Source organism: Thamnophis elegans, chromosome 9 (genome assembly GCF_009769535.1).
Source record: "Thamnophis elegans isolate rThaEle1 chromosome 9, rThaEle1.pri, whole genome shotgun sequence".
Classification (NCBI taxonomy): domain Eukaryota; kingdom Metazoa; phylum Chordata; class Lepidosauria; order Squamata; family Colubridae; genus Thamnophis; species Thamnophis elegans.
The window spans coordinates 18286373-18313192 of record NC_045549.1 but is presented as its reverse complement, the minus strand read 5'-3'; the positions used below and the strand labels follow the sequence as shown (position 1 = coordinate 18313192).

Genomic DNA, 26820 nt, shown 5'->3' with positions numbered 1-26820 from the left:
GTTAAGTGAGTTTTGATCCATTTTACAACTTTTCTTGCCACATTTGTTAAGTGAATCAGTGCAGTTGTTAAAATTAGTAACGCAGCTTTTGGGTGGATCCGGCTTCCCCATCTTGGCAGCAGATCGCAAAATATGATCACATGAACCCGGGACACTGCAATGGTCATAACTATAAGCAGGAGTGGGCTTCAAAAATTTTAGCAAGGGGTTTTCTGCCCGGCTGCTCGGTGGGTGTGGCCTAGTCGGCCTCCTGCATCATGGTGGGAGGGGGCATTTTTGCCCTCCCCGGGCTCTGGAGGCATTCAAGCCTCTGGGAGAAAACGGCCTTCTCAGGTTCTGGAGGCCCTCTGGAAATGGACCCAAACTTCCGGTAGGCTGGAAAGTAACCCAAACTTCCAATAGGCTCGTTTTTCTCCCTCCCCGAGCCTCCATGTGCACTCTGCATTTACCTGCATTCAAAACAGGCCACATAGGGACTCCTGAGAGGGCGGGGGCGGAGCCAGCCAGGAGTGGGATTTGGGGGTTCTCCAAACTGCACAGAATCTTAGCTAGGTCATCCTCCGCCTCGTTACTCCTAGGGTTTCCCTACTCCTCCGTGTCCCTCTCCAAGTTCAGCGTACCCCACAGGGGTCCTCCAAGCGTGTAGATTGAGAGAAGAAGCCAGAGCCCTGATCTTCTTCCCTACACTCGTCACGACATCAGCACCGGAAGAACAAAAACTCACTTTCTTCAATGCCATTGCAATTTTGAATGGCCACTAGATGAACTGTAAAGGTATATGGTTACTTTGCTGTGATGGTATTAAACTCAAAGAGACATTAAAACAAAGCATTGACTATATAATTCCACAGGTATGTTTATTGATGTGTACATCAGGTCAAGTTAATGACTAGGCTCTTTACAACAACTGAACAGATAGACAAATGACAACAGAAGCAGTTATGTGTTTAGGCAAAGATGAAAAAACCCGCACTTGTTTTAAAATAGAGCAATGCAATAAAATGAGAACTGTTATCAAGATCGTTAGAATATAAATTGATTGAAAGAAAACTAACTTCACAAAAAATACAGAATAACCAAGTCCAACTTTATTCATTTATTGCTTTTTGAAAATCACCCCAAAACTCTTAGGATATGAAGACCAAACCATCTTTAATTTTTATCTTAGCTCTTGTACCAGAGGGACATTAGTCTATTTACAAAGAATGATGTACTGATTTATTACAATATGAAACCGTTTGTTCTTCATCTAGGCGGTCATAAATAAGGTGAATTACAATCCTGTCTTACAAAATAAGTGGCTTGTTATCTATGGAAAGTGTACATAAACTACCCACTCAACTATCCACCTCTCCTCCTGTGTCCTATTTCCCATTTTTAATAACAGCAGCTAGCTCAATCTTCCTCAATTGGCAGAGCCTGAAATTTCAATTCTCCAGATTCTCAGTCATGGGAAGCCTATGCATTTCCTGAATGCAGAGCAAAATAACTTCTCAAATTCTGGACATTTGCCACTAAAGTCAAAGTCACCTTATTCTGCAAATTGTAATTCGCCCTGTCAAATGCTGATTGGTAACCATATTTCTCCTACAATACATAGATATGGTATTTATATATGAATGAATCATATTTATTAATGAATGAAAAAAAATCTAAATAAGTTAAGGAATAGAGAATAAATTTCATATGTATGGGCTAGATACAGACTTAGAACAGATCCATAAAAAACAATAGAATCTAAATTAAATATGGTTAATTTAAATTCCTTTGATTATAATTTTGGCTAACTCTGATCCAGTCTATTTATTCCATGCTTGTCAAATGAAAATGCTGGAATACTTACAATACTGGAATGAATACTATTGAAGATTTAATATCATCCCCTTTGTGACGTCATCATGACACAATTTACACAAAGTTCAATTTCTTTAGTAAATATCTGGGAACTCTAAATTGGTTCCAATATGGAAATACTATAGTTTATTATGCAAAATTATCATAGTTCAGCTCTGACTGATCCATAGTACACACAAAAAGCATCCACTATGAGTCTCAAGGCCATTCTGAAAACGTATTATGAGGGCAACTTGACTACAGGAGGTCTTCAAGTTGTAAATGTTAATGTATTCAAATTATGCCTTTCTTTGTTTTAATGCTTCAGTTTTGTTCTCGGGTATCATAATTTTTAATTTCTTAAGAGTTTCAAAAAAAGTAACAGTAGCCAATGTCTCTCTGGATTCCCAAGGTCAACATCCGTAAATGTTGCAAGTGTAGCAATGTGACCCAATGTGCAAAGTGATAAACTATCCCATTTGTGTGAAGTGTCAATGTCACACAAAAGTGGGAAGCATGAATCATGACATTAAGCTCACCAACTTACAAATTTTGACCTTTCCCCTACCCTCATAAAGATCCTTGACTCAGCCTTCTTGGGCCGCTTACAGTTTATTTAAATTCTTTGCTCGTTTGGGAATCTATCCACTTATTCTTTTAAATCTTTATATTAAAGAACATATTACATTATCAATTGTCTTTCCTTCTCTCTCTCTCTCTCTCTCTCTCTCTTCTTCCTACTGTTATCAAAAGAGGAGCTGAGATATATAGGATGAAAAATTAGTTCATAAGTTTACTTACTTACTTATTTACACACACACACACACACACAAAGCAAACAAGCATTTCAAAATAATTCGGTATGTATTTTACATATATATGATTAAAGCAGCTGATGACAAAACCATAAAAGAAAATAAAAATCTTCAGTACTTACTATAACAATAGTACTTAGACTTATATACCGCTTCATAGTGCTTTAAAGCCCTCTCTAAGCGGTTTACAGAGTCAGCATATCGCCCCCAACAATCTGGGCCCTCGGAAGGATGGAAGGCTGAGTCAACCTTGAGCCGGTGAGACTCAAGACTTGAATTGCCAAACTTCGGGTAGCCGGTAGTCAGCAGAAGTAGCCTGCAGTACTGCACTCTAACCACTGCACCACCACAGTTCACTACCTTAAAAAGCTGGAATTAAAATCCTCTAGCCTTTTCTGTATGTTACAACAAAATAAGTGCTATGTGCACACAATGTGAATGAAAAGTAAGGACTTAATTTATGTAAATCTGACCTTACCTCAATCCTATCTATGTGTACTACTTAGACTTCTTTTGATTTCTGCTATTCTTTCAAGACAATGTGCATATGCTTCCTGAACACTTACAGAACTTTTCATCACAGTGAGGATTTCAATACTTAATGGGTGAAGTTTATTTTACTTTTTAGGCATTATTTCTGAAGGTTAAAAAAAAAGTAAAGGCAGAAAGCAAATTGTATGCCTGGTGGGAATTAAAGGAACTATGTGGAGACATAACTTTTTCAAATTTTCTCAAAAACAATGTTTTCTTTTGTGCCAAAAGTTGTATCTGCTAGCTTGATTTTGGAAAATCTAAATATCTAACAGTTCATTGGGCACAAGCATAAGAATTGTGCCTTTCAAAGGAATTTGGAAACTCTACAAGCAAGGTTAGATATCTGAAGTCAGAAGACACCTAATGAAGATTACTCTTTTCAGTTCTGTTGTGGCCCGCCAGCGGGGAGGTTGGGGAGGAACATGGGCCAGTCCGGGGGTCTGGGGAAGGCTCTGACAAGTGCTCTGCATCAGAGGCAGAGATGGAGCCAGGGCCGTCCAACAGTTATCAGCTGCCTTCGGAGTCAGACATCAGTGAGGCAGACGAACAGCTGGAGCCTGATCCCAGTGTGCGCATGCACAGAGTTGCCAGACGAAGGGAACAGTTAAGGAACAAGGATTGACTTGGGAGAAGGCCACAGGTGGACGGTGATTGGCCCCTCCCATAGGGAATAAAGAGGAACGAAAGGGGAGAGGGTGTTTGCAGGAGACAATTAGTTCATTCCTGCATTCTTGCCAATTATTGTGGCATCTGAAAGATACAGCCTGGCCACTCTCCAAGCCTGATAAAGGTCGGTAATTGTGAACTATCTTGAAAGGCTGTGGGAGACGAAAGACTTTGCTGGAGAGAAATTTACTGTAAATTAAATAAAAGGGGTTTATCGGGACAAGGACTCGGCTTCGTGCTACTGGTGGAAGCCTAGGTCAGAACAAGTTCACTGACAAATATTTGTTTGATAAATAGCTGGATTCTACCTGAACGGAACCGAAATGTTTGTCCCTACCCGCAAAGCAGCTACAAACCCAATTCTAAATTTGCTAGGTATCAGGCCCATCCTCTTTACTTTCAGCAGTATCCAAGAAGCTGTGTTATCGCTTACGGTATTTAAATAATAATGCAGAATTTGCAACGAAGTATTGGATTAAGGCAAAGTATTAGTTGATTATAAAAACCAATCAGTAATGTCCACTTTTTTTTTTTTACATTTATTCTCATTAACAAACAAACATCTAGCTTCAATCTTTTATTATATACTTTAACTCAGCTATTTCCAACCTGGCGTCCCCAAAATAAATTCTGGATTGAAAATTTCAGTTTCGCAACTGAAACACAACGAAAAGCTCTCAGACCAAAGCTAATTAATTATCCCCCTTTCTATTTCATGTGAAGGCATTAAACCCTATTTCTTCCCATGTCTTTGCTTCTACAAATTTAAAGTTTATATAAATACATCTTGAAAACCAACACCCAGCCCTGTTCTTTTCTTGTCCTCCCATTTGTTGGAGTAACCTTTAATGTTTTAGATGTTCACAGAGTGAGCATGTTTCTTGCATAGAGGCTTATCCTTCTTGGAGAAGAAAGTCTGGCCCTCCAAACTCTCACAGCATACCTGAAATAGCACAAAATTAATTATAGGCCAATGTTCTAGAACTTCATATACATACATAAAATACAGGTCCTTTCAGTACCCAATCCCTTATTGAACTAATTAGATTTCTTTGCTTTTTTGTCACTGTGAATTGTTATATAAAAACAGGATCTGCAAGAAAAGTGGTGCAAAATGTCCTTGTTCAGATATTGATATTGACTTCCAAGTTCTGTAATCTGTTTATCGTCTTCTTGAAGTTTCTTCTTCTTTCTGACTGAGAATCAACCACTTTTTCCACGGCCACTAACTATATTTTATTCTCTATGGGCAACTGAGAATTCGGCTCCACTTTTTTTCGCTAAGTATATTGTTGACGTCTCGGGGGTGGGGTGGCCTAGTGGTGAAGATGCTCACCTCCCACTCAGAAGGTTGAAAGTTCAATCCTAGGTAGTGGCAGATGTTACTCTTTTAGGCCTCTAACCTTTTGGGCACCAGGGACTGGTTCCAAGGAGAGAGGTTTTCCCAAGAATCAGGGGGAAGGTGGTTTCACGTGCTGCCCTCATCCTGTGCATGGGGCTTTGTTTGCTGGACTGGGTTTTGGCATGCTGTGGATGGGTCCCGATCTGCAGACCGGAAGTTGGGGACTCCTGTTCTAGGGCACAAAGAAAATATATCTGCTGCAAACTACCGTGTTTCCCCCAAAATAAGACAGGGTCTTATTTTCTTTTGACCCCCGAAAAAAGCATTTGGCCTTATTTTCAGGGAGGTCTTATTATTTTTGAGGTGCAGAAAGCATCGAGCGTGGTCACTTCATGGCTGCTACTGTGTTTCAATCTTTTCAGGGAGGGCTTATTTTTTGGGGGAGGGCTTATTTTAGCGCATGCGCTCAAAAATCTGATTTGGCTTACTATCTGGGGAGGTCTTATTTTGGGGAAAATAGGGTACATGTGACGACAGGAAGGGTATCTGGCCAGTAAACAGGCAGTTGCCCCAACTCTACCCCAAATTAAGGTATTACAGAGTCATAAAAATGGAGTGTTTATTGTTGACTTCTGTGTAGTTTCCCCCAACTCTACCTTACTTTTCCTGATTGTTGCAATTAAATGTTTCTGAACTGCGTTTTACAATTGCAATCATGCCAAAGTGATATATGGTAAAACAAAAATCGTACAATAAAAATCAAATATTAAGACCACAATGGAACACTAGGCATTACATTATATTTTTTTAGTCTTTGAAAGTCAGTATCAGCACCACGAATAGGCTTGGAAATAAAATAATTGTTTCTAGTGTTGAACACAATGTGGGAATGACCAATACTCAATACTAAGCTTTCATAAGCAGTTGAAGTTTAAACCCCCTTGTAAAAGCAGCCCAAAATCTAACACATTACATGTTGCCTAGACAAGATCAAAGCCGTGGCACGACAAAACCGCGCTCGACTAAGCCGCGCCCAATTAAACCGCGTCGCTGACGTCATCAACAGGGCGACAACAGCGAGAGCGGAGAAAGAAGGGCGCTTTAAATAGCGCTTTGAAAGCAAGCCGATTCAACTTAAGGTAAGGATTAGGTTTAGGGTTAGGTTTAGGGTTAGGTTTAAGGTTAGGTTAAGGGTTAGGGTTAGGTTAAGGGTTAGGGTTAGGTTAAGGGTTAGGGTTAGGTTAAGGGTTAGGTTTAGGGGGGTTAGGTTTAGGGGTTAATTTTAGGTTTAGCGTTTACAGTGTGCTTCTGTCTCTGCACTGTTGTCACCCTGTTGATGACGTCAGCTACGCGGTTTCGTCGAGCGCAGTTTAGTCGAACGCAGTTTTGTGGTGGAACCGATCAAAGCATGAGTAACGGAGTAGCAACAACTATAATCCCTGATGAATTAAACAATGGAGTTCTGTGTTAAATGACTATTGCTTGCAGATTTGAACTTCTTCATGCTCTTGTTAATGAGAAGCTGCAGCTACATTCATGATCTGCTTGTGGGCTTTTCATTAGAGAACAGAATGATGGACTAGATGCTGGATATTTTGCTCTGCCAGTTTGGCTAGTTCTTATCTTTTACACCTCCTGCACATTCCTCCATACATGATTCATGACACGTTTTTATACTTACTGAGCACACAAAACAGGTATCATGCCAAGTATGACCCAAGGCTTCCAGAAACCTGTCCCCAGCTTCAATAGGGAACTCACATCCATGGCACATGGAACCAAATAATGCATAATAATCTGTAGAATACATAATGTGGACACTTTAAAGAATACCAGCAATTTCAGCAAAATCCACAAGAGAGTAAATGCTGTATGCCTACAACAGTGGCAACATTCTTTAAGACTTTTTCTCTTTGTAGTTTTAACAATCCCACTCTTGCTTGTAGGAGGATTAGATATTTTGCTATTTTGCAATCTGATTAATCTAAGGGTACAAAATTAGCTATCCCCACCAGATGGCCAGCAAAGAAAATATAGAGAATTCTTTGCTGCTCTCCAATGTCTGCCCTGATTTGGTAAGATGTATAAAAATCACAGCTAAGTAGCTATATGGAAATTATTAGAGTCACTGTAATTTTCAAATAAACTTTTTTTTTTTGCATCAAACAATTTGATTCTGTAAAAGGATCAAGATGAAATACAATTCACATGGTAAGGGATATAATAAAAGAATCACATGCAATGCGGAATTTATCAAATATTTTCCTAAGCCATGTGACTATTTTGTACAATTTTTATATTCCCCTGATGGTGAACCTGTGGCACGTGGAGCCATATCTGAGGGTACGCGAGGCATTGCCCTACGTCAGCTCCAGCATGCCTGCACGCACTGGTCAGCTGATTTTCAGCCTTCCGGAGAGCGTGGGGAGGCTGTTTTCACCCTCACCAGGCTTCAGCCTGGGGAGAGCAAAAAACGGACCTACCAGGCCCAGTGGAAGTTGGAAAACAGGCTTCCGGAGGACCTCTGGGCGGGTAGGGAGGCCATTTTCACAGGGGGTATTTAATTACGGGTGTCGGCACACTCCCGCACATGGTAGTAGGCCAGCGGTGGGTTTCAAAAATTGTTGGAACCTACTCTGTGGGTGTGTCCTCCTTTGTGGGAGTGGCTTGCCACCCATGTGATGGATGGGAGTGGCTTGCCGCCCATATGACTGGATATGAAATTATGAATTAGTACTTAGGTCGGTCCAAGTAGCTATTCAGAAACTCTGGCATTGAAGCATGCAAGTCTTAAAGCTGTCAAGTTACAAGATCCTTGCCAGTGGTGGGTTTCAAAAATTTTTGGAACCTCTTCTGTAGGTATGGCCTGCTTTCCTGGTCCACTGGTGGAACCTCTCCTAACCGGTTCGGTAGATTTGACGAACCAGTTCTACCGAATAGGTGCGAACTGGTAGGAACCCACCTCTGTAGTAGGCGCTTTTGGCACCCAAGGGGAAAAAGGTTCGCCATCACTGTTATATTCTATACACACTGTAGGCATGTACTCCAACAACTTAGTTATTGTAGAGGTGAAGGGGCCAAAGTAAAATGATACACAATTTATTTAAGATAGGTGGTGATTTATATAAACAATCAAATACACCTCTTTCTCCAGCTACCAACTCCATGCTTGAAGTTAAATAAAAACTACTTTATCAGCTCAAGGAGCTTGCCAAATAAATTTGTATGCTATCTTTGATGTGACACATTATTCAAATATTTTTATTTTCAATCTGACAAGCTCTTTCATCTCTATTTCACAATATCATACTGAAAACGAATGTAGATATGTTTAACTTGGCTCCTGCTTAGACTTTTAAGAGGTTTTACAAGCTTTCTACGGAACAGTAGCCAGCGCAGACCGAAGAGCTTCTGTTTTCTTTTCTTTTCAACCTCAGACACACAGTCTTAAGATTTTTCCCATGTTACATTAACCGTGGAAACAGCAGCCTAAAATAATTTGTGCAAGTAACAGGCAGATCAGAGATGTATGAAGTGTGGACACTGAATTCGTATCTTTGATTCTGTAATGTCACCTGAAAGTCCAGCTGAAGTACAAGAAAACTCATGGGATGAATGCTTCAGTTATTTTAGTTACTGCTTTGTTACTTCCATTCAAGTTGTGAAGCTGGGTTAAATCCAGTGATGGGATTCAGCTGGTTCACACAAACCGGTTGTTAAATTACCCACCGCCACTAGCAAAGTGGATCCTAGGCGTTGCGCTGCACTGGAGAAACAGGCAATGGAGCGGCTGGCGCAAGAGAAGGAAGCCACTTTCCCTCTTTCTTCTCCCTGCTCCTCCTCCTTCCTTCATGCTGGCGGCTCCAATGCCTGTTTCCCCACTGCAGCACGCAGGATCTACTTTGATTGAGTTCGGTGGTTACTTTAACAACCAGTTCATCCACGGTCAGATTGGCCATCGCGGGGGGACTGTCCCGCATGTGTGGTGGAGCTGGAGGACGAGGATGGGCCATGCCTCCCACTGACCCTGGGCAAACTGGGTGTTAAATTATTTGAATCCTTGAACTGGGTTAAGCCCCACTTTCTACTACCACTGACGATGTTACTTAGTTTGGGTAATGAAGCATCTGCAATTAAACAACCAAGCTCAGTATCAAGGACCCTTCAACCCTGAACTATAAATACGGGTAGTCCTTCACTTACAACCATCTACTTAGTGACTTTTCAGAGTTACAACTGCACTGAAAAAAGCGACTTATTGCTATTTTTCACCTTTGTAGCATCCCCATTGATCATGGGAACAAAATTCAGATACTTGGCAACTGGTTCATACTTATGACCGTTGCTGTGTCCCAAAGTCATGTGATCATCTTTTGCGACCTTCTGACAAGCAAAGTCAGCAAGGAAGCCAGATTCACTTAGCAACCGGGTTACTAACTTATCAACTTCAGTGATTCACTTAACAACTGTGGCAAGAATGGTCGTAAAATGGGCAAAACTCACTTAATAAATGTCTCACATAGCAACAGAAATGTTGGGCTTAATTGTGGTCGTAAGTCAAGGACTACCTGTATTCTGCTTTATCTGTACTGCACTTTTTAAAAAAAATTACCAACTTTCTGGCATCTGTTTTGTGTGTGAAGCAATTATTGCCTTCTGCCAGGAAAAAGGCCCCTTAGTTTTTGCTTATTGAATTGCAAGCAAGAAAGAGTGTGATTAATTTCCTTACAAAGAGGATTTCAATAAAAGAAAGGCAATACAGTAGAATTGTCTATAAAAAAGGAAAAGGAAAAAAATGAAATAGAAAAACAAACCCAAAGAATAACTAATTTAAAAAAATCAATGAAAGTGAGATACATTATATACAGTAAATGACTAATATATTGCTGCAGGAAATTCCACTTTTACATAACTTCCCATTTTAGACATGTTAATCTTTTATTTCAATGTTTTCATTTCTACAGAGAACATTATATGTGATGACACATTTAAGTAAAGGTAAAGGTCCCCTTTGCATATATGTGCTAGTTGTTCCCGACCCTAGGGGGCGGTGCTCATCTCAGTTTCAAAGCTGAAGAGCCAGCGCTCTCCGAAGACGTCTCCATGGTCATGTGGCCAGCATGACTAAACATTGAAGGCGCATGGAACGCTGTTACTTTCCCACCAAAGATGGTCTCTATTTTTCTACTTGTATTTTTACATGCTTTCCTAACTGCTAGATTGGCAGAAGCTGGGACAAGTAACGGGAGCTCACTCCATTACGCGGCACTAGGGATTGAAACCACATAACTGCCGACCTTTCTTATCGACAAGCTCAGCCTCTTAGCCACTGAGCTACCATGTCCCTATCTGATATATATGTCCCTATAAATGACTCATTTACCAGATTTAATCATTCTAAATTGTCCTCCTTTTTTCTATCAAATCAAGAACGGCATGTCCGTTTGAACTGTGGGACATTCTGCTCTGCTTTAGATGGTGCTAACAGCATGAAACTGACCTGTTTTCAAATTTTATTTTAAAAATAGAAACATTATTAGCTGAACTGGTAGATTCCCATCAGCAAGGAAAGAATAGCCCAGTATTTTTTTTTTAAATGTCTTCTCATCTCTTTATTCCCCTTATTTGGATTGCTGCAGGTAATACTCACCTGTCTCACAATAAGGGTCGCCATCTTCCAAGTGGAAAATATTGTTGCGAATGGGCTTGTGACAGGCCACACACACAAAGCAGGAGACATGCCAGGTTTGTTTCAAAGCATTTATTACTTCCTAGCATAGAAAGCAAAGCAAAATACAAACAGAATTTATGTGTGAATACTTGAGTATTTGAATTACCATATTTTTCGGAGTATAATTCCCCCCCCCCCCCAAAAAAGAGCATGAAAATCTGGGTACGTCTTATACACTGAATACAGCCTCCCCAGCCCCCAGAAGCACTCAACAAGCCTCCCAAAAACCCGCCCCGCGCATCCTGTTTTCTTTTTTTTTTTTTTTTTTGCAAAAAAACAGGGCGTGCATAGGCTTTGGGAGGTTTATAGAGTGCTCCTGGAGGCTGGGGAGGGCAAAAACGAGCGAAAAACGGGCCATTTTTCTATGCAGTTTTCCCGTCAGTAATATCACAGTCGTTTTGGGATTGCTTCCTGTGGGATGTTTTTTCTATTTTCTAGACTTATCCATTGCTCTGAAATTCTTGGTGTTTTCCATTCAAGTAATAACCAGATCCAGGTTGCTTCTAATCCCAGAGCCAGGTGTTGAGACTGGGATTAAGATACAAAGGATATTCTGAAATGGGAAAAACTAGAGAAAGGCAATGCACAACTCTAAAGATTCTAATTTTGGAACCAAGATTAATAAATTATTTTATTGCTCCTGCATCAATAAATACTATTTATAGAAACAACTGGCTTGATTATGTGAGTTATCTACTCCATAATGTTAATTACAAATTGACATCTTACTTACTCCAAGTATCTTCCTCTGGCATCGGGCACATTCTGGGGCAAAGAACTTCTCATAGCAACCCTCGCAGTAAAATGCTCCCTTCTCTTCCACAAAACCAATATAAGCCATGGAAGTTTTGCAGTGAGCACAGTTGAACTCTTCAGGGTGCCAGGATTTTCCCAATGCTACCAGGAAAGGCCCTCTGTTTCAAATAAAAAATAAATATTAATTTTAAACTCCATGTTTAATGAAATGCAGTCAAACATCTCCTTTCTATCTTCTTTTATCAGGCAGAAAGCAAAATTTATTGCTAAAGAGAGAAGAAACTTCTACTGGATTTTTTAAAAAAATATATCAAGGTATCAGTAAATTTAACTCCATGAACAAGCACTTGTCTTGATATCATTCAAAGTAAGCTTTTAATGGATAATTTTGTCTCTTAAAAGATAAATTCTGAAAAAATCAAGACAGCTAAACATAAACACAATTTTGGAACATAGAGTCTTGAAGACTCAAAAGTGATGTAAGACATATTAGAAGTACACTATATGTTATCCACGAGTGGAATAAATACAGGTTTTCACAATGTGTTTCACCTTGGAACAGAATGCTTAGGCTTTAATATAATTAAAATGAAACATTTTATTTCCAAAAATGGTCCTAGATCAAGGTAGAACTTTCTGATTCTACCCAAGATATATCTAGACATGGGTGTTGTGGCCCGCCAGCAGCCAGCGGAGCTGGCAGCAGAGTCGGACAGTGAAGAGGTTGAGAAGGAGCATGGGCCAGTCCTGAAAGCTAGGGAAGGCTCAGCCTAGGGATCTGCGTTGGAAGCAGAGATGAAGCCATCTGGCAGTGAACAGGTACCTATGGATCTAGACAGCAGTGCGGCAGAGGAACAGCTAGCAATAGCAATAGCAGTTAGACTTATATACCGCTTCATAGGGCTTTCAGCCCTCTCTAAGCGGTTTACAGAGTCAGCATATTGCCCCCAACAACAATCCGGGTCCTCATTTTACCCACCTCGGAAGGGTGGAAGGCTGAGTCAACCCTGAGCCGGTGAGATTTGAACAGCTGAACTGCAGAACTGCAGTCAGCTGAAGTAGCCTGCAGTGCTGCATTTAACCACTGCGCCACCTCGGCTCTAGAGCTAGAGCCTCTTCCCAGCGTGTGCATGCACAGAGCTGCCAGAAGAAGAGAACAACTCAGAAACCAGGGTCGCCTTGGAAGTAAAGTAACACGTGGAATGTGATTGGCCCCTCCCATAGAAAATAAAAGAGGAGCGAAAAGGGAGTGGGCTTTTGCAGGAAACAATTCGTCCGTTCGGTCCTTAGATTCGTTTCAGGAGTGTGAAAATCTGTCCATGAATGCCAGAGACTCTGTGCCCAGTCTTTCCTTGCACAGCACCTCATTTGGAAAATATTTACATGGCAGCTTTCCAAGATAGATAAGGTCTGTAGTCATAATTACTCCTTTGAAAGACTGTTTGCCAGGCCTTGCTGAATGTGAATGAGAGGAATTCACATTCGTTTAATAAAAGGGATTTTGTCAGGACCAGGACTCTGCTTCATACTTTTTGGGGAAGGCTAGGTCAGAACAATGTGATAGAAAATTCTTATACTTTGATACCTTCACCATTAATGATTGAATGTGTTGTTTTCATTTAGTTCCTCCAAACCAAAAAGCGGAATTAAATCAACCCAAGTGAAAAACGTTTCATATAAAAGAAAAAAAAGAATGCATGCCATTTCATCTGCAGAACTATTTTCTGCCTCCAGTATATGTAAAACACAGGCTAACTATTTCTCAAAATATTACAAAGCAGTGTTGTTCCCCCATGTTTATACCTATTAAGAATCATTAGAAAAATACAGATACCTGAATTCTACAGGTAACCTTGCTGCCCTGTGGATACCTGGACAATTGCTCTAACCCGATACCCTGTAACCTCTATACAAGCACCTTTTAACATCAATGCTCTTCCAGCCATGTAGGAATCCAATTTAAGTCCTTATGTATAACAAACTGCTCTCTTCTCACAGCACAGGCTAATGTACGAGGCTCATTAGGAAAAAACCAAGTCTGAGAAGGACTTCTGGCCCTACTTAGGATCAAGTTTCCAATTGTCTGCACTAAAAGTACAGTCTTGGAAGAAAACATAATAGGAATTTGGAAGGATGGCAAAGTATTTTGATACTACCACCTACATATAGCATTTTAACATTTTGAAGCTTCCACCTGAAGAGGAATAAAACTCCAGTGTGGAAAAAGCAAATTGTTATTTCCAGTATTTCGAATTTTGAACAAATCAGTGACTTCTGCAGCTGAGACTACAACATGTAATGCCACTGAAGAAGTGAGCATAGAATTCCCCCACCCCCGGCCGCCAATGGTTTTATTATAAATACTGTGCATAAACTCAGTGGAAATCACATGTGGGCAAGAAAACATAATATAGTTGGCAGAAAAACATCAATTGGATTTATATTCCGAACAAAGATGGATAGCATTGGCAGTAATCCTTTTAATTGTGAAATTTATGTAAATCAGCCAACATCCTATTTCATGAATGAAAATAATTTGGATGAAATGCATAAATGCACAGCTGTTTTGTAGCCAGAGGTGGCCAACCATGACTATGTCAATGGAAAGTAAAATATTGAGTTAAGTTAAGTCACCGATGTGCTCCCAAAGTTGGGGAAAATGCTTCTGTATAGAGGTGATTTACTGGAACTCTTAATATTTATGCAAGACAATGAGTGAAAAGGTAGATAAAGAAAATTCATATTCTTTGGAAGACAATAGGTTGGGTTGGTGCTTTTCATACTATTTAAGTAAGCACAAAGTAGCTGATCTATGACCAGAAGTTGTCCTGATTTTTAACGGTTCATGAAAGCATCATAAAAATGCAAACTTTATCTCAAGTATCTTTTTCCAACAACAGTTTTTCTATTTCTTGTGGCAGTTAAATTGCACTTCAATTTCTCACTTATCTTGCAGAAAATTTCTCTTTGTCAGTAATTGTAATGCCATGATTACTTAGGGAGAAAAATAATTTAAAGAAACTCATTCCTTTAAAAAAAACCCTTCCATGTAAATGATACAGAAATATATTAATGCCAAGATTCTGAATTGACAAGTTTAATTATTTTATTCATTGATATTCTGAAGCTCCTCAGCTGTTGCATATAGCAATCTATTAGAATTTAATTACAAATATTTCACAGATATTATACCTGGGAAAAAACAGGTAGTTTGGTATCTTGATATTGCAAGATAGGATGAGAGCCTATAATAAGATTGAAAAAAAGTGCGATAACTTTTAGATAAACATATCAATAATTTAAGGATATCGGTTAAAAAGTTATGAGATACTCCCTTTTGAATTTGGGGGACTTGCACATCATGGTTATTTTATGCATTAGTGTAAAGTAACCAGGTGTACAGTGCATTTGGCTGCAACACAGGTGTGCTGTGGAATGTCACTTGATCTAGTTCTTACCTTTTCACAGGTAATACTGCCTCAAAGGGCATGAACTGTAATTATGCTAAAACCTTAACCCCAAAAGCTGAAGGCTATCATAAGTTTCCCAAAGTATTGTAACGCAACTGTAGAGAAACAACATGATATAATCTTTATAAGAATGCCAGGTGATTCTATATAACCTTCTCACTTTTCTTTTCTTTTACTTTCTGAAGCTGTTTGGACATCTGCTTCTAATAATATGCCCATATAAGCTTGATATTGTACCAATCAATACTCAATAAAACTATTCCTCCTGAAAATTGCTGGATTCTATGATTGAGTCAATTATGAGAATGAGTAAAATACTTACAACTATGTAAGAAAAAGAGCCTAGTGGTGCAGTGGTTAGAGTGCAGCACTGCAGGCTACTTCAGCTGACTGCAGTTCTGCAGTTCAGCTGTTCAGATCTCACCGGCTCAGGGTTGACTCAGCCTTCCATCCTTCCGAGGTGGGCAAAATGAGGACCCAAATTGTTGGGGAAAATATGCTGACTCTGTAAATCGTTTAGAGGGCTGTAAAAGCACTATGAGGCGGTATATAAGTCTAAGTGCTTTTGCTAACTCACATACTTGCACAATTTTCAGAGGACCGAAGTGACTACTTTCTCAGCTTTCTGTGATGTTCCAGACGGAAGCATGCATTAATTTTACTGACCGATTGTATGAACCTAATTAATTAGCATTTATTTGTTGTATGATGAAACAGCGTGCTCAAGAGTGCAACTCAAGAATAGCACTGAAGTAGTTTCAATCAATGGGTTACAATCACTCAAATAAAAGTTCCTTGTAGAATAAGAGGTACAGTCCTACACCTCATGTAAAGCAACCATGTATATAGAAAATAGTACCGACCTGATGACTTGATTGCACTGAGCACACATTGGAGTCCGCTTGCCTGCCGGAATATGCTCTGCTCTCTGAACCAAAGTATCTTCATTGGTTTGCAGAAGTGCGGCTGTAGCTTTCTCACCAGAGATTGTATTATTGTTGTTGGAAATCCATCCACTTCCAGCTGCCGTGAATTGAAATGGGACAAAACTGAGCTTGCAAGGAGAAATGCCGCCAATCCCAATGTTTTAGTACATAAATGCAGAAAGATTAGGAAGACATTTATTGATACAAATAAGTTTGCATCTAGCATTCAAATGATTGGCTTCACTCACCACCCGTGAGCAACTTTGAATGATGAATTCAAGCACATCTTTTGCAAGACTTATGTTACCATTTTTAAAGCTGTTTCTGCTTGCCTCTGCATGTGCACAAATGCCCTTTATGGGCAGAGATGCTTTCAAAACTACAAACCAAGAGATGCAAATATGAAGGTGCTTGATTCACATTTTCTCAGGTTAAAAACAGAGGTGGGATCCTACCGGTTTGGCCGAGTAGGTAGTAACTCGGCTGGACACATACCCAAACCGGTTCTATTCTTGGCGCTGCCATCTTGATTTTCTGTTCTGCACATGCGCAGAAAACTCTTCATTTAAAATGTATTTTTTTCCTTTTTAAATGTTGTGCACATGTGCAGACCTTTTTAGGTGCAAATGTGCACGCATACGGAGCGCAAAAATTTTCAGGCACCGAACCGGTAATAATGCCAGCAGGGAACCACCCATGGTTAAAAAGCACCTCAAATCCTTTGCAGAGAGATAAGGCTGAAAAACTTAATTTCCATTATTGTGATATGAATTATTCCTTGACAGCAATTCATTGTTTCTTATGAGGGATCTCACCCCATGCCTGGACTTGAGACCAAACTGTCATGAATCTGAGTTATCTATATTCTCCAAGACCATCTGTATTTTATCATTAACATATTTTATACATTCATTCTTTGGTTCCCTAGAATCTCATTGTCAGGGTTCCAAATAGCATCCAAATGTAAATCAGAGTCCAAGGCAAAGAATTGCTCAAAGTTCCAATTTATTAAGAGAGCCATGTTGGCACATCTGGGGAAACCCGAATCTGAAAGCTTCCCAGTTTTCCCCACCTAGTTGAAAGTTCAAGATCTTCCCCCCCCACACACACACAAGTCCATCACATGGTCCAATCTCCCACTGCCATGCTGGCAGTTCCACCCACCCAGTTCCGGCCAGGTGCAGAGGCGCAAAGACAAAGGATGACCTTGGCTTTCTAGAAAGAATGTTGTTATGGCTACACAGTATGTGACTCCTTACAATCCCCTTTCCCATTTTCCCATAATAGAAAATGCAGAATAATAGAAAGAATGGCAGGCCAAAGACCCAAAAGAAAAGATGGTTGCAGGCCTGACACTCATGGCCAATAGGTACAATGGGTAATCATAAGAAAAAAGGGAATAGGAAATTTCCGATCTAAGATTCAAAACTAAATCTTTGGAATGTAACTGCACTTTTTAAAAAAGTATGTAAAGATTATGTTTCAGAATGGAGTTTAGTGTCTAGTTCTATTGCAAAAATGCCCTTCAAACTGGGCAGGGGAATTAATTTTTTTTTAAAAAAACTGTAATTGGTAAGATATTTCTAGTATATTATACCACAGTTTTCTAGCCAATCTGCATTATTTGATTTTAAAGGCTAGCTCCCATTAAAGCAGCTTATCTAGAATTGTCAAATTCTAACCAAGAAAGGTTTCTAAATAGACTTTAATCTATCTCCAGCTGGACAATTACATGAAGCAAATAAGAAAATGTACCCATTGGCAGACAAAGAACTAACCACACTTTATAGTAACACTAAAAAGAAATCCAAGCGGTGAAATATTTGAAATATGCATCAAAATTTTTCGCATAAGGATGATGTGCTTTGAAAATAATGCTTTTACCCTCGGGAACACCCCAGTGGATTTTTAAAAATCCACATAACATTGCAACTAAAAGGGAAATTAAAGAACAAGCAACAAAGGATTTCAACAACAACAAAAAAGCAGGGTAAAGTCAACCATGTCTGAAATGCTGAATTACTGCCAGATGACCATAACATACAAGGTTAATAAATGAACATAATACAAAAATAATTCAAAGTAAAGAACATCAGTAGAAGTAGAAATACTTTGTATGCAAAAGAAGTCCAGGTGTAAATCTTCTCATCTCTACAGAGGAACTGGAAAAATAACATCTTGCATATAGAGCTACTGGTAGTCCAAAGAAATAAAGTAAAGCTACGGTAAAGAGGTCCCTGTGGATTTTACTCCGCTAGATGTTGCCGACAGTAGGGGTGGAGCTTATCTCAGTTTCAAGGCCACTGAGCGCTGTCTGAAGACATTTCCATGGTAATCACAGAGGGTTGTTCACTTTCCTCCAAAGTACTCGCATTCCCATGCTTTCGAACTGCTAGGTGGGCAGGAGTTAGAGCAAAGATGGGAACTCACCCCATCATGTGGTGCTCGGGTCTCGAACGTGAGCTACCTGCTTTCCAGCCAACAAGCTCAGCATCTTAACCACAGACCCATCACGTGCCACCCATGTTCAAAGAAATATATAACACTGATTAAGGTAAAGGTAAAGATCCCCCTCGCACATATGTGCTCGTCATTCCCGACTCTAGGGGGCGGTGCTAATTTCCGTTTCAAAGCCAGCGTTGAAGACGTCTCCGTGATCATGTGGACGGCATGACTAAATGCCAAAGGCACACGGAACGCTGTTACCTTCCCACCAAAGTGATCCCTATTTTTCTACTTGCATTTCTACATGCTTTTGAACTGCTAGGTTCGCAGAAACTGGGACAAGTATCGGGAGTTCACTCTGTTACATGGTGCTAGGGATTCGAACCACCGAACTTTCTGATCAACAAACTCAGTGTCTTAGCCATTAAGCCACCGCGCCCCTACAACCCTACAATTAGGTGTCTTAAATTCTTAAGAGTCTATTTGCTTTTCAATTTTTTCTGACAGGCACTTGTAGTAAATAGCATTAACTTTATAGCCATATCTGAACAGAGGTTCAACACAAACAGCACCTATCTTATTCTACCAGACTATCCCTTATTTTTTTTGTCCTATGGCCCTTATTTTGCATCTTTTCCTTTAGAAATAATGCAAAAATAGCTGTTTTCCATCGTAATATCTTGTGTACTTTTAACTCTGCCTATAGTCAAATTCATTAAAGTGTATTTATCTGTTCATGCTTTGCCAATTCTACTGAAAAGGCAGTTTAGTCACACACCTTTTCTGCCTGATTAAACTTCAAAGTCTGACAAACTGTTGAAGTTAAGAGATAAGGCTGGCACCTTCTGAAATGTTTTCAGCCCTAAAGTGACAACAGTCGATGCTTTTCTTTCCCCCCTTCTTCACCAAAGTGTGATAAACACCTGTAGATATTTATGATGCGGTATCAGGATAACCTTCTCCTGATAAATAAATAACGACAGAAAAAGAAATAGGAAAGGTTTCCAGAGAAATGGGTACAATAAATAAGTAATTGGTCAGCTTTTCATTATCAAGAAACACCGTATTCTTTAAAATTGGCTCCTTTCTGCCTGGGAGGCATTCCATTATGACCCAGTGATCACAGTAATTTATTTTGAACTACAAATGCTTTCCAGGTCTACAAATAAACACCAGATAAGAGGGGACGAAGAAAAAGCATGTTGAAGAGTGCTGCTGTTTCTGACAAATTGCACTTTTGAGCACTACCTCTGAGAGGTTACCGCTTCATTTTCAACTCCCAGCAAACAGGAAAATTATCAGAGCATATTCTTGAGATTACTGAAGCAGCTCTATAATTATGGATTTTTCCTGATTATAACACCCCAGCTAGCAATCTGATGCATTTGCTGAGAATTTTCATTGTGTTTGAAAAGTTCTCTTTTAAAAGGTTGCACTTATCCGAGTTTTATAGGAGCACAGTGTTGCTACTCAGGTAACATTAAACACCTAGAAGAACCTGTGGAAGCGTAGAAGAACGCTGGAAATGATTACAGAGGATGACACTGAAACTTTAATGATCTGCATCCCCACAGCATTTCTCCAATCCCTTTTAAAACGTCTTTGTCTTGTTCCTGGCCCAATGCTTGCAATTAAAATGTACAATTTCCATTAATACAGAAAACTAATTAGCACTGTTCAATTACTGGATTGTTGCAGCATCTGGAATTATGAACAATTCAGAGGCAATGGACAGAGATAGACAAGACTTTGGATTTGGGAGGCATGAGACTCACTAATAGCCCACAAAAGTCACACTTTCTCTGCTGTGATTTTGTTCCCTCAATTAGGTTAGAAATAAAAACATGTTATTGCACATCATTTTCGTGAAAGTCAATAATGAATTCTGAACTGCACTTGGGAAGTGGAGCATTAAGTAAAAATGTGAATTCATAATGTATTACAGCTGGTGTCAAATATTTTGTTCTAAAGGAAAAAAATGTCTTTGTCTTTATCGTTAACATGGAAAGGGTGGAAAGTTACCAATACAGCTAGTCCTCGACTTACAACCACAATTGAGCCTAAAATTTCTATTGTTAAGCAAGACGGGTAAGTGTTAAGTGAGTTTCGCCTGCATTTTTACAACCTTTCTTACCAAGTGAATCGCTGCATCGACTTTAAATAAATCTGGTTTTCCCCTTTGCTTATCAGAAGATCTCAAAATGTGATCACATGACCCTGGGACACTGCAGCCATCATCAATACAGTTGCCAAGTGTCCTTGTTTTGATCACGTGGTCATAGGGATTCAGTTACCTTCCCTGCCAGTTCGCAAATGTGAGTGTGCACCTTCTGTGCATGCACAGTACTTGCTCATTACGTTGGGGCGGGTGGGCCAAGCCTCCCACAGCCGCCAAGACCAGTTCACCCGGACCAGAGAGAAACCGGCTGAATACCACCTCTGATAGGGATACTACAAGAGTAATAAGTATGAAAAAGAAATGTCACAACAGCACTGGAAAAAATTATCATTGTTATGATAGGTTACTGAGAAACTGAAGAAGACAATATTTGAAAGGTAGTAAATACTTTGATTCTGCTTGTGTCAGTTGTGTGCATGTGAGGGGTTTTGCTTGGACTATTTGTTTGAATAGTCCAACTTTTGAATCTCAAGGGCAGCTTATGCTGAGACAAACCCAAAACACCACCTGTTGTTTGGGATATAAAAGATAACGATGTCTATAGAAGATACTAGCTTCACCGTAGAGCACAAAATAAACTAACACTTTCAGAAAGGCTTAAGCACACTGGTTGGCAATTGGTTTGTTAGGCTAGGCTGGCAGCTGTTTTTCTCTGGCTGGTGAACCGCTTTATAATCCATTGCTTCGATCTCTGTACAGAATATGTTTTTTTCCACAGTGGGTCCTTCTCTTTGTCTTCACTCAAACCAACAAACACAACGAAAGTACAACAATGTAACACTGTCCAGTTCATTCTAGGATTATTAGCCACCCAAGTGCTTTCCTAAAACCAGAAGCTAATCTTCAACAACCATAGCTGTCTAGATCTGTCTTCAATGACAGACATAACACACTATTAATTAGACTAAAAGCACCCCCTGTCCTGCCAAATTAGTATACCTGCTTCCTTTTTTCCTCACAACAACAAACCTGAAAGATAGATTGGGTTGAGCGGGACTGGCCGGGCCATGGTCATCCAGTTGACTTCTCCTAATGTTCTTAAGTGTTTATCTTGTAATCAATGACACAAAAACTGGCTTGTATTTTTCAATTGGCTTGTTCCAAGGTATGATTAGGGCTGAGAGGAAACAACTAGCCCAAAATCACCCTTCTGTTTTCAGACCAGAACTAGAACCTGACTCACCGTGTTCATGGAGCAGCACCTTAACTAATATACAGTGTTGGTTCTCATAAGAGGTGTCTTCCATGGCAGTGATGGCTAACCTTTTCCAGACTGAGTGCCCAAAGCATGCATGCGCCCGAACCGTCAAAATGCAATGCGTGCACCAACCCATGAATGCACGCCACCCCCAGAGCATGCGTGTGCAACCCCTTCCATGCACCTCATCTTCCCACGCATGCACGGCAGAGACCCGAAGACCAGCTGGCTGTTGGGAGGTGCACGTATATTCGTGGCGGAGCTGAACTGGGCATATGGTTTGCGTGCTGTCAGAGAGGGCTCTGTGTGCCACCCCTGGAACCCTTACCATAGATTCCATATGTAATTTTGCAGTTTTCCTCTCCGGGTTCTTGACTTATTTTCTGCAGTAATACTGGGGTAATGTTCTCTATCATACACCAATTGGAAGCTTTAACCCTAAAGATAATGAAGGTTTGCTGTTTTCATCTTCTACTCTGCTCTTTGTGAGACTTGGAACAGACTCTTCATTATTTTAGGGAATTTTTTAATGGGTACACTTTAATTTGTTAAGGTTTTTTAATAATGGCTATCATCCAAAATGGAATAAAATACCCTATTTCAGAGAACTGAAATGGAGTGATTATTCTTCTATAAGAACAGTATTTTTTCTGGAAATACTTCTATTTTCTAGAGAAACATGAGAATATTCAGAACACACTAGGGGTTATTCATAGCTCAGTCTAATGCTAAACATTAATGACGAACTAAAATCTTACTTAAGACAAGAGTAAAGTCCACTACTTGAGCCAACCCTTCTCTGACAGATGTTCTCCTGACCATAGCAACCACTGAGACTGAATATTTAACACTCACTTACACATAAGATCAGGCATCATATGAAGTCTATAAATAATAATAAAGATACTTCTAGGCATACACGTGCCAGAATTTCATTATAAAGTGCTGTCGTCCAGTGGTTTATATAACCACAATCATACTACTGTACAACAGATGGGCGAAAATAGATGTTCCTATTACTTAATAGGCTATAACTCCTTGGCTCTTATTTCTAGGCCAAATGAATATTGATGAGTTTTAAATGCTATTAATATTCCCACCTTCCCACAAAAAAACTCCACCAACTAAATTTTAGTCTCTGAACATTTCCCTAAAAGGCATGGGCTTAGGCAATGAGAGAAAGCAAAGCCTTTTTTTTTTTTGCTAGATTTGTGGAATATAATTAAAGCTTTAAATCCTCCTACGATGAAAGGCAGAACAGGAAGGATTATACTGTTATCATTTCTTAAAATGTCTGGGAAAGCTAGAATGTGCACCATGAAAAATCACAACAGGTGCATCAGAGGCCGGGTTACAATTTCAGGAGGTTAGTTTCCTGCTGGAGCAGCTAGTCTTTCATCTCCAAAGAGCTCAGATTAAATGGACTGTAAAGTTTCTTAATTAAAATGAACATTCTGGGCGGGATGTTGGGTCAGGTCATTTTTCTCATCGGCGGCATTTATGGGTCAGTCAAAATTCGGTAAAAATTTGAGGGATTTGCTTTGTTCCTTCCAAAGTCAGTCTCAGAAGGAAGAAAATTGGGAATATCATCCCATTAAATTCATGCTTGTTACACTCAGAAGGGGATGGGGGGAAGGTGTTCTGGGATAGCATGGAGTGAGAATGTAGAAACCTTTCCAACTCCTTAAAATTGCCACACCTTTTCCAGGGATCATATACTGGTTTAAGAATTTATGGACGAGTGTCATGATTGCCCTCCACAAGCCCTGGACAACTCTTTTGCCTTTCGATCTGAAGTTGATGCATATCCCTAATGCCTACATAATTGCCTCTGTTATTCATGTGGTTTACATCTTGTAGAATTATTTGCAATAAGCCACATAATAAACATTGGAGACAAAGGAGAAACTTAACTTTTAAAGCTGTTGAGATCAAATACTGTATAGCAGAGGTGTGAAACTCACGTGACATTTCATGATGTTTTTTCCCCTTTGCGGAGCTGGGGTGGGTGTGGCTTGCATGTGACACATCAGGCCCCTGGGCCCCCAGTTTGACACTCCTGCTGTACAGCATTATCATTCTGCATTGAAGTTCAATGCATGGAGATATTTTTATGGCACAGGACTTGAATAATTTACTTTGTAAGCCTTACTTACACAATACTGTAAATATAATGCAATATACAATATTTGTGGGAGGGCTACAAATATTTTAAATGAAAGAAATAACTGATGAATTGTATTAGTAAAGTTTGCTATTTTTCTGGAAACCATCATGGAACACATTCTAAAATAGAACAATTAGCCTGATAACAATTTCAAAACAAATTAAAACATATTATTGGTGGGTTTAAGCTTGAGAAGATAAGGTAGAATTATAGAGTTGACTGGCAGACAGACAGAACTAATTCTACAAACCTCTTTGGGAAAGAGCTTGGTTAGATGATGAGGGGATCCATGGAACTGGGGAAAAAGTTGGCATCTTATTCCTGTATGTATCATATCCTCCTTATTTTGAACTGCTTGTGTATCCAGTGTAATCCAAGTGTCCAGTTGTAATCCAAACTATAATTATAGTTAAAGGTAAAGGTTCCCCTTACACATATCTGCTAGTTGTTCCTGACTCTAGGAGGTGGTGTTCATCTCAGTTTCAAAGCCAAAGAGACAGCGTTGTCCAATGACGTGTCCATGGTCATGTGGCCAGCATGACTAAACACCAAAGGCACATGGAATGCTGTTACCTTCCCACCAAATGGTCCCTATTTTTTTACTTCAATTTTTACAGGCTTTCGAACTGCTAAGTTGGCAGAAGCTGGAAGAAGTAACAGGAGCTAATTCTGTTATGCGTGCTAAGGATTCGAACCACCGAACTGTTGACCTTTCTGATTTACCAGCTCAGCATCTTAGCCATTGAGCCACTGCATCCCTACATATTTTACATAGGTAAAAGAAAACAAAGATACATCTATTCTGTTCCACGATGCTTGCAAACGGTTAGCATCTCACATCACAAGGAAATGTTCCAGCTTCAACAGGTGATGTTTACAAAGAGCTTTGGTGTGGTTTCCGAACACTTTGCTTGGCTACACTGGAATTCACATTCATTAATCTATCACAGTCTGTGGTATGCCAAAACAATTCAGTACTATTAATATTGGGCTGTCTATTTGTCAGGAACAAACTCCTCTGATGTTGCTATTGAACTTTGAATGTACTCAACTTTCAGGACATTTTTATTTAAATTAATGTCCTGCTCAGTTTCAAAATACAGCAAATACATGCTGTTGGGTCTATAACCAAATAAAAAATTGATGATGACCATGATGATAACAATTGAATACAGCAAACAATCTTTGTAAAAAACCAAGTCAAAATCCAATCGACCAATGTTGTATGGTTTTTATCCCATGAATCTAATTTCATGAAATACAGAATTCTAGCCAAAGAGCTCTAGTTTGCTACTCTTGGCACTTGTGGTTTTCTCAACTGTTTAAAAGTTTATTGACCAGCCCCACAGTGCCATCCTAATTTTTAAAAAATGCTGCTCAGCCTCGTATCAATTATAAACATTTTGGAAATTTAAGAAAAAGGAGATAGTCCATTACTTTATTTGGAGATGTTCCTATTTTCCATGAAAAGAATAAAGATAAGTAGAATCACAGAGAGAGGGTAGGAGTAGGGGAGAGGTAAGGGAAGGAGGAAGGGGAAGGAGAAGAGGAAGGAAGGAAGTAGAAAAGGAAGGGAGGGAGAAAAGAAAGGGAAAATAAGGTGGTGTTACAACAGGTGCTAGGGATGGTAAACAAAGCAACCCAAAATGTATATTATAACTTTTTAAATGGAATAACAAAGGTATAAGAATGGCAAACAAAAAGAATAATTATGTGAATATATACCTATAATTGTATGTAAGAGAATAAATGATAGTAAGAATATAAAGCATAATATAGGTAAACAATATTTTGTTATAAACAGTTAAGTATAAATAAATATAGAATAGTACATAAAAATGGATAACGAATAAGGGGACCATGAATGCAAGATAGAAATGTATAGGAGGGAAAACACTAATTGTAAAGAAACCGATACAGAACTGCTGTAAGATATATGATGGAACTTCTTGTTCCTATGTTGTTTTAAGTCATGTGTTTGTTTTTGTTGATGTGTTTATGTGTTTAAAATAAAAATTTAAAAAAAAAAAGAATCACAGAGAGCATATTAGATTAGATAGAGGAAAAAACATATCCATTTGCATTCATATAAATTGATGTTACATTTTGGGGTTATGTTATGCTGGCAGTCCTGTGATGAATGAGCAACATCCAGTCTTTTGAAATGGTTGTGATTGTGCCCAAAGATGTTGCCCGCCCTTGTGTCAAATTACACCCTCTTCACTTCTCTGCAGCATATTTAGTCTTGCATCAACTGACACTACAAAGCAGCAACTTGTTAACTCTAATCATTGTTCTGATTTCACTAATTGGTCGAGGCATATAAGCAGCATGTAGAATTCCCACATTATTGGAATGTGTTTTGGATAGTTTTAAGTCTACGGTATTTTTTTTTATAAGCAGTTTAAAGTTCTGCCAAGTTGGATATTGAAGATTTGCAAGAACTCTGGGATTGGAAGATCCCACATAAAGAAACAAAGGTCTTAAAACATATTAAGAACACTTCGTACAATCTTAAGTTTTAACTTGGCCTTTCCAAAATCTAGTATGGTTTAGAAATTAAGCTCTCTCGAATTGCATACCAATATGGTTATTACCATATTGAAAAAAATCAAAATTAATTCACAAACAAATCTCTTCACATACTCTTTATGAACTATTCTGCATAAATATTCTGATCAGTATTTATTCCAAATAGTTAATAACAAATTTAAGATTGGCCTGAATGGTATAAATATACAATATGTCTATGTGTTTG

At 39.2% G+C, this 26820-nt stretch overlaps 1 protein-coding gene across 1 annotated transcript in view; it reads right to left on the bottom strand.

The window, feature by feature from the left end:
- Nucleotides 1–4399: 4399 nt before the first annotated feature.
- PDLIM5 (PDZ and LIM domain 5) overlaps nt 4400–26820 on the bottom strand; it is a 150145-nt gene continuing 127724 nt past the window's right edge. The window contains exons 9-13 of the mRNA XM_032224129.1: nt 16011–16170; nt 11655–11835; nt 10841–10961; nt 6872–6987; nt 4400–4791 (exon numbers count right to left, since the gene is read on the bottom strand). Coding sequence (XP_032080020.1) covers nt 4702–4791; nt 6872–6987; nt 10841–10961; nt 11655–11835; nt 16011–16170 — 668 coding nt within the window. The 3' untranslated portion in view covers nt 4400–4701. The remainder of the gene's footprint in view (nt 4792–6871; nt 6988–10840; nt 10962–11654; nt 11836–16010; nt 16171–26820) is intronic.